General features: G+C 43.3%; 1 protein-coding gene across 1 annotated transcript in view; it reads right to left on the reverse strand.

The window, feature by feature from the left end:
• Positions 1 to 11: 11 nt before the first annotated feature.
• alg14 (ALG14 UDP-N-acetylglucosaminyltransferase subunit) overlaps positions 12 to 15,638 on the reverse strand; it is a 94,970-nt gene continuing 79,343 nt past the window's right edge. Inside the window, exon 4 of the mRNA XM_080195269.1 lies at positions 12 to 9,363. Coding sequence (XP_080051395.1) covers positions 9,133 to 9,363 — 231 coding nt within the window. The 3' untranslated portion in view covers positions 12 to 9,132. The remainder of the gene's footprint in view (positions 9,364 to 15,638) is intronic.

Raw genomic sequence — 15,638 nt, forward strand, 5'->3', positions numbered from 1 at the left:
TTCTTTATTGAGAGTTTATTCACTTGTTCAATCTTACAGCTCTCCTCCCACACAAGCCAATGTATCAGGATTCCTCTATTTATACCACTTGATGAAACAAAAGTCAATAAATGAAACAAAAGATTAAAAATGAGAGGGAGTGACAGCCCCTGCTGGGGCATTTCCACTATTCATGTTTCCAATTTTTTTTACTGCATCTAGTGACGCATTAAGGTAGACTTTTTGTCTGTTTCCACAGCAAATTAATCCTGGAACAGGTTGCTAGTCTGTCACCAGAGGCTTAAAGATTAAGGGGCGCCACTTCACATCAAACATGGCTGACCAGAAATCTCTCCTGCTTTTATTGCTAGCCATTGGCCTGTTTGGAAGGACTATCAGGTTGACACAGTCAAACTGTTTGAGTGCATTATGAATGTACCTTCCTTGACCATCAAATCCTGAGGTGGGGCTTGAGCTTGAACCTTCTAACTGAGTGGAAGGGACGCTACTCACTGCATCACAAAACCATCTCTCTCTCTACGTGCTCAAAAACTATTAATACCCATCACCTGTTTCTCTTAACCTTAATGTAATTGGCAAGCCATTATCAGCCAGCCATTGATAATGATATAACAAACAGAAATTCTTACAGAATATTTTTGTCACTGTATGGAAACATTATACAATGTATAAGATTCTGGCATCACAGTCCATCATTCAGCACTGTTGTGTCTCTATAGACCTGGTATCCAATTAATCCAACCATACAATTTAGGAATGGCATTCATGCATGTCCAAATTGGTGGATGAAAGTTCCTTCTTTGACACAATCATATCTCCATAAATGGATCTGCTGATAATACAGGGTACGGCGTTTTAAATTCAGTGAAGGTGATCTAGAAATTGAGTGAGATGTTCATGAATTGTGCAAGACTGGAGAAGCTGCTGGGAAGGATAAGGGAAGATTTAATAGAGATGGTCTAAATTACAAGGTATAGAGTAAATAGGAAGAAACTGTTTCCACTGGCAGGAGGGTTGGTAACGAGAGAGCGCAGAATACTAGTTGGCAAAAGAACCAGCAGGGAGATCGGAGAACATTTTTCACACAGTGATTCATGATCTGGAATGCACTACCTGGAAGAGCGGTGGACACAAATTCAATAGAAATTTTCAAAAGGGAATGGAAATAGACTTGAAAAGAGAAATATGCAAGGTTTCAGGGAAGTAGGGCAAATGGGATCACTATATCAAAGAGCCAGTCAGAGTACAATGGGCTCAATGGCCTCCCTCTGTGTTCTATTATTCTATATTAAATCATCATGTATAGTCACTTACATTGACTTTTCTTCTCATTTTTTATTACTGATTTCTCTGAGTTCACCGGAGTGCTCTGGAGTTCAATTTTGACCCCCAACAATCTTCTTCCCTTTTTTAAATCAAAAATAAATTCTAGAAATAAAAACCCTGGCATAAATATTAAGCTTAATGACCTGTACGAACATTGAGGTACATTACAGTCATTATAAGTGCCATATCATTTAATTTTAAAAACGCCAAAACCCAGAATTAAGCTACCTGATATGCGACTATGTTTTGGCAACTCTGAGTGACTTTCACCCTAAACTGCCAACCCAGTGATGGCAGTGCAAAGTGCACAAGTATGTATATTGACTTGGGTAGGCAAACAGATGCTACTTCACAGATCACTGCTTTGTAGGCATGAGAAGGTACAAGATGGCACATTTTCCGATCAGCCAAGTTCTCATGATTACTTAATGTGCTTCAGCCTTCACTGCTATTTTTAAACCGGCACTGAGGCACTCAGGAGAATCTCACACCCATGCGTTGCGTTTTTACAGAGGCTTTACTGAACAGAGAATATGTCCTTATATGTCAACAATAATGTCATAATTCTTTTCAACACCACAATAGTTGCTGACTTGTGGGGAAATGATATCCTGGCTTTGCTGCTTTTCCCTTCGTCAAGCTTGTCACTGTTGAGAACTTGAAAGCGTTCTTAAGAACTATTAAATGCTAATAACATAATCATAGAATAACAAACAGTAAAGGAGGCCATTTATCCTGTCATGGCTGTCACAGCTTCACAGTGGAGCTTTGGATTCCAACATCAGTCACCTGCTCTTTTGCCATTTCCTTTAGTATCTGTTCTCCACGTTTTCTAGCCATTACTAAAATGCTGCAATTAACAGAAACTTTAATTAATAATGTGCCTTTCATAACCTCAAGACACCCCAAAGCATTTACAGCCAATGAAATGCTTTTCAAGTGCAGTCACTTGGTACAAAACATGGGGTTTTGTATTGGGTGGCGCCGTGGTTAGCACTGCTGTTTCAAAGCTCCAGGGACCTGGATTCGATTCCTAGCTTGGGATACTGTGTGAGGAGTTTGCATGTTCTCCGTGTCTTTCCTCCAGGTGCTCCGGTTTCTTCCCATAGTCCAAAGATGCGCAGATTAGGTTGACTGGCCATGCAAAATTGACCCTAGTGTCAGGGGGATTAGCAGGGTAAATATGTGGGGTTGTGGTCGGTGCAGACTTGATGAGCTGAATGGCTTCCTTCCGTAGGGATTCTATGGCAGCCAACTCACATACAGCTAAACTCCCACAAACAGCAATGAGGTAACGGCCAGATAATCTGTGATATATCTTGACTCGGATACCAGAAAGAACGAGAATTCTCCTGCTTTTCTTTAAAATAGTATCACAAGATCTTTTGCTTTCGCCTGAGGGGGCAGTTGGTTTAATATCTCATCCAAAGGGCAACAATGCAGCACTCCCTCAGTACGTCGTTGAGTGATAAACAACTTACTCAAGTCTCTGGAATAGTCTTTGATCTGACAACCTTCTGACCCAGCAAACAAGGCTATTACTCGCTGAGGCATAATTGAGATTCAACTTCAACAGAAACTGGTGGTAATGTATTCAGTAATTACTGAGAGAAAAATTTCCTCTTACCTCCCATTTATATGTTCAAAAGTCACTGATTTACCAACCCATGGAAATAACCTTTTACTATTTTCCTAGCTGTCCTCTAAAATCCTTTAAGAGTTCATTCTTTGCTGACTATCGACCCAACTTATCAAGTTTCAGTTCATAACTTGATGGTATTTTCCGAGTAAATCTATGTTGATTATCTCAAACATGTACTCAAATATCTACGTCAATTTTGGAATCCCATTTGCCTTTTATAGATTTGTAAAAATCCATAACTGCTTCCTGCCTTAAATCATATCTTCCACTTGAACTAGTAGTTCTTTTTATACATTGATTCTGTCATTGGTTGGATTACCACATCCCTCTGCACTTCCTTCACCCAAGCCCTTCTATAGTTGCTTGAAATTTTGATTGGTCATGTGTGACTTGCACTTTGCAAGTTCATATTGGCTTTCCTTGATGAGCCCAAATCTTTCTCATCATCCTTATTAAAACTACCAACAGGCCATTTTGTCTAGTTATCTATCCTGTTTTCCTTGATTTATAAAACACCTTTAACAAGGTGAAACTTCATGGGAGTTTGATCAAATGCAGTTTGACACCCAGTCACATAAAGGAAACATTACACCAGGTGACAAGAAAGTTGGTAGACCAGTAGATTTTAAGCAGTGCCTTAAAGGAGGAAAGATGGAGAGAGGTTTTGAAGGGGAAATACCAGAGCTTAGGGCTGAGGAATTCTGAAGGCATGACAACCAAAAGTGTAACAGTTAGAATTAGGAATCGAAAAGGGACCAGAATTGGAGTACAGAGACCTCATAGGGTTTCAATTCTCCAGCCCTTTGGAACAATCCCATTTCTTCAATATCCTAAGGAATGGTCTGACCTGGCTTGCTGTCCATTAGTGATTCACAAGCGGTTAGTATGACTATCCCACAGCGCCAGGGACGCAGGTTCCAGTCTGGCCTTGGGTAGCTGTGCAGAGTCTGCACGTTCTCCCCATGTCTGTGTGGGTTTCCTCCAGTTTCCTCTCACAGTCCAAAGATGTACAGGTTAGGTTGATTGGCCATGATAAATTGCCCCTTAGCATCAGCGGGTATTAGCTGGGTAAATACATGGGATTACAGGAATAGGGCCTGAGTAGCATTGTTGTCGGTACAGGCTCATTGGGCCAAATGTCCTCTTTCTGCATTGTAGGGACATTCTATGTTCTATGATCACAGCTTCTTCTCTTTTGATAATTCTATGTTCTTTTCTTCATGCTCTTCCCTATATGCAGAAGCACAATATTAGTTAAGTATCTGCACTTTTTTTTTATTCACTGTAAAATTTCACTTTTCGGCCTCTGTGACCTAGCCCATATTTAACATTTTTGATACATGTCGAAAAAACTTCACCATTCTCATTTACATCAATCACAGGTTGTTTTCGCACTTGCTTTGAACTTTTCTAATCTATTTCTTGCATTTCTATAGTCTTGCTTTTTAGCAGCCTTACTTTTATTGTGAACTTTATACTTGCCTTAATCTCATTATTTACCTCTGGAACTCTGGACTTTGTCAAATATCTCCAGTTCTGGTTAGAATACTTTTCATCAGACCTCTATCCTGTTGGCTAAGTGCTGCAAAGGGTCTGGGTTCCACTCCTACTCTTGGATAAAATTTTTGAGTACTGCTGCACTGCCTCTTGGATGAGATACGAATGAACAAGGCTTGAGAAGCTGAATGATCTACTTCTGGTCCTTAATGATCCACTGATCTACCTGTTCAGGTGGACGTAGATGATCTCATGGATCTTTTTCTCCAGGGCAGGGAATTTCCCCAGCATTCTGGCTCCTGTCCAAGGCAGCATACATTTAGTAGTGGCTACGGGATCTTGCTGTGTGCAAATTAGTTCCTATCATTTCCTGCTAAACAGTGACTTGATTTCAAAAGTAGTTTCTTAGCTGTGCAGTGCTTTCGGCTGAACTGAGGATTTGATACAAAAGCAAATCCTTGCCTTTTCTGCCTTTATCCCTTTCCTTTCGATGCTGCAGTGTTGGTTTGTATGCAATGTTTGGCGTCCAATCAATAAGGTTTATCGCTCTCTTCAGCCTAATTTCAGTCCAACATGTTTTGCTTTGGATGGATATTTTTTCTGAAATTCAAACTCGCTAACTTGAACCATGAGCATCAGCTCTTAAATCTTCTCCCACCATCAAGCCTCTGAACCATACCAGTTCATTACTCAAAACCAGGTCTAAAACTGCAACGTTCCACATTGGATTTGTAATATATGGAGTTAGTAAACAATTCAAAATCCACTCTGTAAACTTCCCCCGTATTTGACCACCACTGTTAATGCTATCCTGTTCTACTCCTGGATAGTTGAGTGTCCTACATTTTTACATAGAATCATAAATGTAGATGAGGCCCTTCGGCCCATTGAGTTTGCACCAGCATGGGAGAAACACCTGACTTCCCACCAAATCCCATTTACCAGCACTTGGTCCATAAGCTTGAATATTATGACATGCTAAGTGCTCATCCAGGCACTTTTGGAAGGATGTGAGGCAACGTGCCTCTACCACCCTCCCAGGTCGTGCATTCCAGACCGTCACCACCCTCTGGGTAAAGAAGTCATTCCTCACATCCCCTCCAAACCTCCTGCCCTCTCACCTTGAACTTTTGACCCCTTGTGACGGCTCCTTCTGCAAACGTCTTTGAATGGTCTTGAACTCAACAGCGAGTTTGAATAATTGACAATTTTCTCTGTCAATTTGCTGTGTCTGCACGGACAGCATGATGGCACAATGATTAGCACTGCTGCCTCACAGCACCAGGGACCCGGGTTCGATTCCTGGCTCAGGTCACTGTCTGTGTGGAGTTTCCCCTTCTCCCCATGACTGCGTGGGTTTCCTCCGGGTGTTCCAATTTCCTCCCACAATCTGGAAGATGTGCTGCTTAGGTGCATTGACCCGAACAACCGTCAGAGTGTGGCGACTAGAGGAATTTCATAGTAACTTCATTGCGATGTTAATGTAAGCCTTACTTGTGACTAATAAAATAAACAAACTTTTAAAATGGACTGTGTAGCAGTTAACAACGCATGCTCAATATTGTTGCAGAGACTGTTATTTTTCAATTCAGTTCAATCTAACAGCCGAGATAATGACCATTCCCCCACACACCCAATTTTGTCATTGGTAAGTTTCCAAATGATTTGCTTGCTAATGAAATTTACCAAATCCATTAGTAAGAACTACAGTAGCATCAGTGCAAATACATTGCCATTTAAATTCCAACAAAGTGATTTGTAGGTTTCAGCCACCGCAGGCATAAATCAAGGTCCGTGAGACAAACCTGCTTTTGTCAAGTTCCAGGACAACGGGCCCACCCTTCAAATTCTAATCTGTGACAGCGTCAGCTCAGAATGCAGATAAATGGAATGTACCATTTGACAGAAAGTAAACATGACACATTGAGGTCAGGCTAAGAATTTGCACACCAATTCATTTTAAGATACCATTACAATAACTAGGCAACAGTATGAAAGGAAAGGAAACTGGCAGCTGCATATGAATTATTGTTGCATTGGTACACATTGATTTTGTGGTATTTGACTAGTTGCCAATTCCTAGACAGATCTCTAAACCAGCTGAGGTACAGAACCTAAAATAACCTAAATGCTACACTTGATTTCTTTTTGTTGGAAAGGAAAGTTTTTCCCTTGATGTTGCTCCCCACTATGATGCTTTCTCCACATGATGGTTTAGGGAGGTGCAGTCTGAGTCGCAGAAAGATAAAAGTGCCATCACCGCCACTTTCTCAAGGGCAATTAAATTCATAGAACCTCTATCGTGCAGAAAGAGGTTATTTGGCCCATCGAGTCTGCACCAACTCTCCAACAGAGCATCCCACCCACGCCCTATCCCCATAACCCCACATATTTACCCTCCCAAAGCTACAAGTCTTGGCCACTGAAGGGCAATTTAGCATGGCCAATCCACTTAACCTGCATATCTTTGGACAGTGGGAGGAAACCAGAGAACCCGGAGGAAACCCATGCAGACACAGGATGAGCAATAAATGCTGGCCTAGTCAGCAAAACCCACATCGCACAAATGAATCATAGAATCCCTATAGTACAGAGGGAGGACATTTAGCCCATCGAATCTATACTGACCACAATCCCATCCAGGCCTTATCACCATAACCCCACACATTTACCCTGCTAATCCCCCGACACTAGGATCAATTTAGCATGGCCAATCAACCTTACCCCGCACACCTTTGGACTGTGGAAGGAAACCGGAGCACCCGGAGGAAGCCCATGCAGACACAGGGAAAACGTGCAAACTCTGCACAGTGACACGAGGCCTTAGAAGTTCAGGTGGAGAATTTTTTAAATAACAGGACTTTATGCTGACAATGCCCTGAGCCGCTATCTCACAGGGCTTTTTGCCAGAACATCCACAGCTGATTACTCTCTTATTGCTGGCACAGTTGGTTTGGGTTGTAATCAATGTACCCAAAAAAAAAACGTATTCAACTTCATTGTTGAACTTGATTCAGGTCGCTTCTCTTGATCGTTCTGACTGTTCGCTAAACCAATCTCAATGCAAGTCGACCAGTTGCACGATGAGGGGGCAGTACCTTGAATGGTGAGTCCTATTCCCTGCTCCAACGTCTATATCACAGAATAGAATAGAATCCCTGTAGCGCAGAAGGAGGTCATTCAGCCCATCTAGCCTGCACCAACAACAATCCCACGCTGGCCATATCCCTTTAACCCCACACATTATTCTGCTAATCCCTAGCAACAAGGGGCAATTTAGCATGGCCAATCAACCTGACCCACACATCTTTGGACTGTGGGAGGAAATCGAAGCACTCAGAGGAAACCCATGCAAACACTGGGAGAATTAGCAAACTCCACACAAACAGTGACCTGCAGCTGGAATTGAACCCGGGTCCCTGGTGCTGGGGTAGCAGTGCTAATCACTGTGCCACCGTGCCACCCCTTATGAATTAACAAAAAAAAACAAGAATATTTATTTTCTGCATGATGATCCTAACAACTACATTTCAAAAAGTACTTCACTGGCTATGAAGCTATGAGTTTGTGAAAGGCACAATATAAATGGAAGCCTTCTCTTCTTTCTGTAGCATTGGGGTTTCAATCAGCTACCATAACGGAGGGGATCAGTCCTCCCCTTTCCATCCAAGTGTTCGACAATTGGGAATTCCCCAAACTTTTTTTCAACGGTTGCGGTTGAGAGGAGTGAAAAGGAAAAGCAATGGCAGGCGACAAAACAAACCTCAGGAGGGAATTAAGGAATAGCAGAGAGAGAAGTAAATTACAAAAACAAACAGAAGCTAAAAGGGGAAATCTACAGTGATGAGCACTGGAGATTAGGGGAAGTAATGATGAGAGTAAATCATTCTAAATGTCAGAGAAAGACTTCAGATCAGATAGATGTATGTCTGCACATAAAGTGCACCAACACGTTTATTGCTTCTGTAGCAAGCTTTAGTGTTTGGAAAAACATAGGCAGGAAGAAAGCGTACTGTGGTGTGAGCGTCTGCTCATAACATTAGCACCTGGGAGCTCAAAAGAGAAAAACACGTTCTTCAAAACAAGGAGAGTTCAAGTGACTTCTGGCTGGGAAGTCAACTGCAATGCCCCACTACCCTTTGATGTGAAAAAAATATTTGTAGCAGTTTAGCATTCATGATAAATAGAAAGTCAATCTATTTAGTAGATAATAAAACTCCGGGACGGAGGTGTACAGCAAGTAGATAATGGCACGGATCCAGTAAAATGGATGGGTGTGTTGGGTGGAATGGCCTTCTGCTATTGTTAAATGAAGGTTTGCTGATAAGGAAACGGAGAGCCGAGGAGTCTGAGTCCTTGAAGCATTCAACATTTTTAAGAACCTTATAAGGTCGTTTATGCAGGAATTGGTTCCGTCATACTGGATATGTTAATACTTTATCCCTGACCCAGTAGCAATCCCAAGAGCACTAATTTATATTTAGATCTTCCCCCAAAACCATAAATTTAGACAGAATTTGTTTCTTTCGGAATGTGTCTCCTTTACAGACACGAGGCCCGATATACAATGTCTGGAATGTATACTTATCCGGCATAGCTGCTCCTTCCTGACATCTGGGCACAGATATGCTATCTCGACAATCACTGCCCCAGCCTCAGCGGGTAGCTCAGACTAGCCGGCCAAGGTAGATTGCTTTGGGATATTTCCTCTGTAGTACTGACCACTGAACAAAGAAGTAATCTGACAAATTGTACAGTATTTTCCCAGAAAGAGATAAGGTTTCAACTCGGCAGATGCTCTCTATGTAGATAATCAGCACTTTCTTTATTCCGAGCGTTCGGAGCATCACAGCAGATATGCAGAGGGGCACACATGTTCCCGGTCCGTTACACAGCACCTGCACAGAAAAACAGAAAGGTTATTTTTGCATGATTTACAGGTATTTTGGAGTTTAGTACAGCCAATATGGGTCACTAGCTCTCTATCCCTCTAGTGCTGTGCATAGAGTCTTCACTCTGATAGCCCAGAAATGCAACATAATTTCAGAAATACCCAGAGGGGGGAGGGGGGGGGGGGAGCCAGAAAAGGGGCGGGGGAGAGGAGCCAGATTGGGGGGGGTCTATGGGAGCCAGATTTAGGGGGGGAGGGGGGGAGAGGGAAGGCGAGCGAGGGGGAGGGGGAGGGGAGGCGAGAGAGGGGGAACGGAGGCGAGAGAGGGGGAAGGGAGGCGAGAGAGGGAGGAGGGCAAGATGGGGGTGGGCGTGAGGAGTGTGGGCTGACAGAAAGGGCAGTTGAGAGAGAGAAGATAAAGTAAGAGACAGAGTAAAAGAGAAAATCTTTGCATTTCGTTTTTTAAAAAAATAGCCATACAAATTTCGGTACAAGATTTCATTATGATCGAGAAGATTACATTCATGATGGCAATGAGTGACCTGGGTACTTTGTGTAACTCCAGGTCTGAGCCACAACAATGAAGTGGCTTTATGATGGGGAATAAATTTTGCCAGGATTCCCACTTCAATGATCTTTGTTCACACAAATTCAGGACTAGAGTTTAAGTAGTGGGCATAGGAGAGGAGGAGGCAAGGTAGAGCAGGGTTTGAGACTTCTTGTAGGAGAGGAGAAAGATGGAGCGTGAGATGAGAGGTGGGAGGTCACAAAGAGCCAACTGAAGGAGCATGGGAAGGGCACAAATATGCTGTGATTCTGGCTCTAACCCACTTGGTCTAAAATACTGCTGCTTCAGCTCACATGTGAAGACTGACACTTGAAGGCTGCCCACACTTGCCAAACTGCAAAACAGGAGTTAGTGGCTTTGGGAAGCAAAGCATTAGAGAAAGAAGATTTTTTTAAAAAATTTGCAACAACAGAATTTTACTAAAGCTAATGACAGTGCTGTATATCGCAGCCAATGATCTCATTCTATACTGCCAGCCAAGAATAAAGCGCTAACCAAGGAAATATTTTGTTACATTCCACATGCACCCAGTGCAAGTCATAAACATTAGGTTGTAAAATGATGATCTGGTTTCATTGATGTGAGAGTTGAAGTAATGGCGTGAAATTAGATCTCCACCATTAATGCCTGTCACTTGACATCATCCTCGCACCATCAAGATAAAAAGCAGCAACAGCAGTCCTCAGAGGCAAAAGATGCTTTTTTGCAAATTACAAAATATGGCAGTAAAATTATCTACCCATTGCTTTCCAGGCTGGTTCACCACCCGCACCAGCTGTTCACTCTTTTGCTCTGTATTCCCATAACTCATGCTCACAATTTAGGAAATTTAAAATAACACTGCAACCATTCCAACCTCCCACCCCCATCCGCTCCAGCCTCCTCCCTCTTAGCTAGCAGTGGTTAGCACTGCTGCCTTACAGCGCCAGGGACCCAGGTTCAAGTCCCGGCTTGGGCCACTGTCTGTGTGGAGTTTACACGTTCTCCCCGTGTCTACGTGGGTTTCTTCCGGGTGCTCTGGTTTTTTCCCACAGTCTGAAAGACGTGCTGGTTAGCTGCATTGGCCTGAACAGGTGCCAGAGTGTGGCGACTAGGGGGATTTCATAGTAACTTTATTGCTGTGTTGATGTAAGCCTTACTTGTGACTAACAGATAAACTTCAACTCTCTTCCCTCCAAGTACCTGTAGTCCATGTTCACCATACTGACCATGCTGGTTACAATATACTCCCTTCTTCTGGGCTCCAACACAGCTCCATCCTCCTCCAACTGACTCTCTTTATGACCTCTCACCTCTAATCTCACGCTCCATCTTTCTCCTCTATTACAAAAAGTCTCAAATCCTACTCTACCTTGCATCCTCCTCCTCCACAATCACCATCGAATCTCTAGCCCCGTTCAATCTCTCCCCCTGCTGATAACCTCTAACCTACCTGCACCTTTTATCTGACCTTGACCTCCTTTACTTTCCTCCTGCTCTGTCTTAACCCTCCAGCCTCAAACATAACAATCCTCCCTCAGATTCTCCCTCCCTTATTTTCCCAACTATGTTTGGCCGAAACAGCACACACTGTCCCCACTCCCCTCGTGAAAAATAAAATGATTAAAATCTATACTATTCCCGATCCCTGGACATCTCAAGATACTTTCAAGCCCATGAAGAACCTTTTGAAGTGTCCTAATGTACAAAACACAGCAGCCCATTTGCATGCAACAAACTCCCACAAGCACCAATGATATAATGACCAGATAACCTGCATTAGTGATACAGGTTGAGGGATAAATACTCAACAGTCCCCCAGGAGAAAATCCCTACCCTACTTCAAAATAGTGTTATGGGATCTTTAAGCAGCCAGCTGAGAGGAAAGATAGGGCCTTGGCTTAACATCTGATTGGAAAGAAGGCACTTTCAACAGTGCAGCACACCCTTGATGCTGCAATGAACTGTCAGATTGTGTGCTCAAGTCTTGACAGTGGGAACTGTACATGTTCTCTTCTCCTCAGAGGCTAGCGTGCTACCCACTGGGCCAACATAAAGACTTAAAGAAGCAAATGCTAAAATCACAATTTCATTCCTAATTAGGCTGATTGCCCATCAAGAAGAAAATAACTTGTCTGTTTAAACTGATATCCTAATTTAGGTCGGAGCTGGTTATGATGCTTTATGAAAGGCAAATGCTTAATATGATCACCAGGCTTTCATATGCTGACTTTCACAGACTATGACGCTTGTACTTGTCCTTTGATGAGGACTCTCACTCCTCTTCTTTGTTTTAAAAGTTTATTTATTGATGTCACCAGTAAGCTTACATTAACACTGCAATGAAATTACTGTGAAAATCCTCTAATTGCCACAATCCGGAGCTGTTTGAATCACAGAATCCCAACAGTGCGGAAGGAGGCCATTTAGCCCACCAAGTCTGCACCAATCACAATCCCACCCAAGCCCTATTCCTGTAACCCCTTATATTTACCCTGATAATACCCCTGACACTAGGGTTAATTTAGCATGACCAATCAACCTAACCTCCACATCTCTGGACTGTGAGAAGAAACTGGAGAGCCTGGAGGAAACCCACACAGGCACGAGATGAACGTGCAAACTCTACGGAGACAGTGACCTGAGGCAGGGAATTGAACCAAGGTCCCCGGCATTGTGAGGCAGCAGTGCTAACCACAGTACCACAGTGCCCCCCAAGGTACACTGAAGGAGAATTTAACATGGCCAATGCACCTAACCAGTATATCTTTTGGAATATGGGAGGAAACTGGAGCACCTGGGGGAAACCCACGCAGATACAAGGTGAACATGCAGACTCTGCACAGGCAGTGATATTTGAAGGTGTGCACCTGGCCCATTCGGATTCAGAAGGGCCACCCTGTGATAGAATCAGAGTAGTGATTTTGCTAATTTATTTATAATGTGTATTTCTTCATAATGAGCACTTTTCTACCAATTTCAGTAACAGATGAAATATGCCCCGTTCCAGTGCAAGTAAGCTGTGTGTGTGATATATCCTCAATACAGCGCTCACAAGGTCACGTTGCAGTTGGCAGGAAACATGTACCTGCTCAGGGAAACCAAACTATTGTGTGGAGCACCGGTGAGAAATGTCTGGAGGGGGTTCAGATAGTGCCTGACAGCAACGTACACACATCCCCTGTCTCCGTCATTTTCACCAACAAACCCGATCCAAACTGACTATCTTTAAATGGAAAGTTACATCGGAATTAACGCTACATTGAAATGGATGTTCACCAAACACACCACATGAACAAGGATGGTATCTTCAGAAGATTGGTCTACATAAGGGGGACCTTGGCTTATTTGATTAAATTCTTCCAAACTATGGCCATTCCATACAACGCATTCCAGCTGCTGATCCCACTCTGCATAAAGAAACGTTTCTGCCAGTATCCTAAGTTTACCTTTTGCAACCCTGATTATTTTGCTGTGCTCCTGTGACACTTTCTGGGTGCACTTTCTCTCTGCCTCTGATAATCCTGTATCCTTCTACAAACATAGTCTCCTTTTAGACTGAAGACCTGTGGTTCATCTTGCTCTTCTTTGCATGTCTCTGGTGCCTTGCCCAAGGTGCATTCTTCACACTTGAGCTCAGGGAAAGTGGTTTGTGTTCAGCGCAAGCCTGAAATATTCAGAGAGATGATTTCCAACTAGTAAAATCAAATCACTGAATAAAGGTCGGCATGGTGGCACAGTGGTTAGCACTGCTGCCCCACAGCACTAGGGATCCAGGTTCGATTCCTGGCTTGGGTGACTGTGCGGAGCCTGCACGTTCTCCCCATGTCTGCGTGGGTTGCTCTGGTTTCTCCCACAGTCCGAAAGACGTGATGGTTAGGTGCATTGCCATGCTAAATTCCCCCTCAGTGTGCCCGAACAGGTGACAGAGTGTGGTGACTAAGGGGACTTTCACATCAACTTCATTACACTGTTAGTGTAGGCCTACTTGTGAAACCAATAGAATAAGGTTACATTTAAAAACTTAAAAGGATCAGAATCAGGGTCATTAAAATTAAGAAACAGACTTCAATTCCCGGCTTGGGTCTCTGTCTGTGCGGAGTTTGCATGTTCTTGCCATGTCTGTGTGCGTTTTTTCCAGGTGCTCCGGTTTTCTCCCACAATCCAAAGATGTGCTGGTTAGGTGCATTGGCCATGCTAAATTCTCCCTCAGTGTACCTGAACAGGCACCAGAACGTGGCAACTAGGAGATTTTCACAGTAACTTCACTGCAGTGTTAATGTAAGCCTACTCATAACTAATAAATAAAACAATAAGAAAAGAAAATTGTGACTTGCATGAAACAACTATGGAAGTCATACATTGCTGTTTGTGTAGACTTCAGATTTGATACATGTAACCATACATTTACATGGTTAAACGTATCAAATTTGGAGTCCACACTTGAGAGTCATGGTGATGTGTTGAAAAATGTCTTTCTTCTTATTTCTTGAAAGCTACCTGTACTAACAGGCTGACAGTACCCTAAATCCAATGTGCTTCCTCAGCCTGAGAACACAGCCAGGTGAAGCACCAGTGTTGAGGGTGATCGTGGAGGAGGTGTTGTTGCCTATCCTTACTGATTGTGATCTGTGAATCAGGAAGTTTGGGATCCAGTACCAGAAGGAAGAGCCGATTCCCAGGCCACAGAGTTTGGAGATGAGTTTCGTAGGAATAATGGTATTGAAGGCTGAGCTGTAGTCAATAAATAGGAGTGTGACATAGGAAAAGGTCAGTTATTGGCAGGAGCTAGAAGAGATTGCAACAAAGATGTGTAGGTCACTAGGCAGAGGAAGTGTTAATGGCTGGAGAAAGTACGGGTAGTTGCATAAAGATAAGATATCAGAATGTGTTAATGGGAGAATAAAGATCAGTGCTCAGTGAAAGCAAAACTAAAGAACTAGTGACAGATGACCCAATGGGGGAGGTGGAGTTGCATTGAGACTAAAAGTGTTTGAGATGTATAAAAAAAGACGCAGAAGGAAGAGAAAAGTCACAGTCAAGCTGAAACTCAGTGTTGAGTCCTGAGGCCTGTAATGTATCAATCCAGAAGATGAGATGCTGCCCCTCCAGTTTGCAGTGGGATTCACTGCAACATTACAGCAGGCCAAGGACAGACGTATGGGTGTGACGGCAAGGTGCTGAATTGAAAAGGCAAGCTACAGGAAGATTAGGGTCATGCTTATGTGCTGAACGAAGAACACAATCACGATGTCTGACTGAAGACCAGACAATCCGACGCTCTAATGCAGAGCAACCCCAGAGACCTGGTTCACACCAGGGCTCAAGGATCTGTCTTGAAGATAATCCCAAAACATCCATGAAGACCTGCTCTGTTAGCAACACGTGGTAAACAGATGCCCAACCGTGACTAAAATGGCAATTCATCATCAAAAATGGTGGCAAGAGTTTCCAAACAAGAGCAGCCAGAGAGAGAGAGAGAGATCAGTGGGAGAGATGGAAAGAGAGGACAGCTGCTCAAAGCAATAATCTACCACCACCTCAACCAACAACTACTGTCCTCAATGTGGGAGAGCCTTTTCAGCTAAGACAGGGACCAGATGCCAGCTGCAAATGCACAGCCCAATGCTGATGTGCCCCCTCCATCCAGCCATCCACAGGGAAGAAATGATCTCGACATTGTGGATCGCAAATAAAATCTGACAAAAATCAGAAAGGTTAAAGAACTCACCCAG

The sequence above is a fragment of the Carcharhinus amblyrhynchos genome, chromosome 9 (assembly GCF_965287045.1).
Source record: "Carcharhinus amblyrhynchos chromosome 9, sCarAmb.v2.hapA, whole genome shotgun sequence".
NCBI lineage: Eukaryota > Metazoa > Chordata > Chondrichthyes > Carcharhiniformes > Carcharhinidae > Carcharhinus > Carcharhinus amblyrhynchos.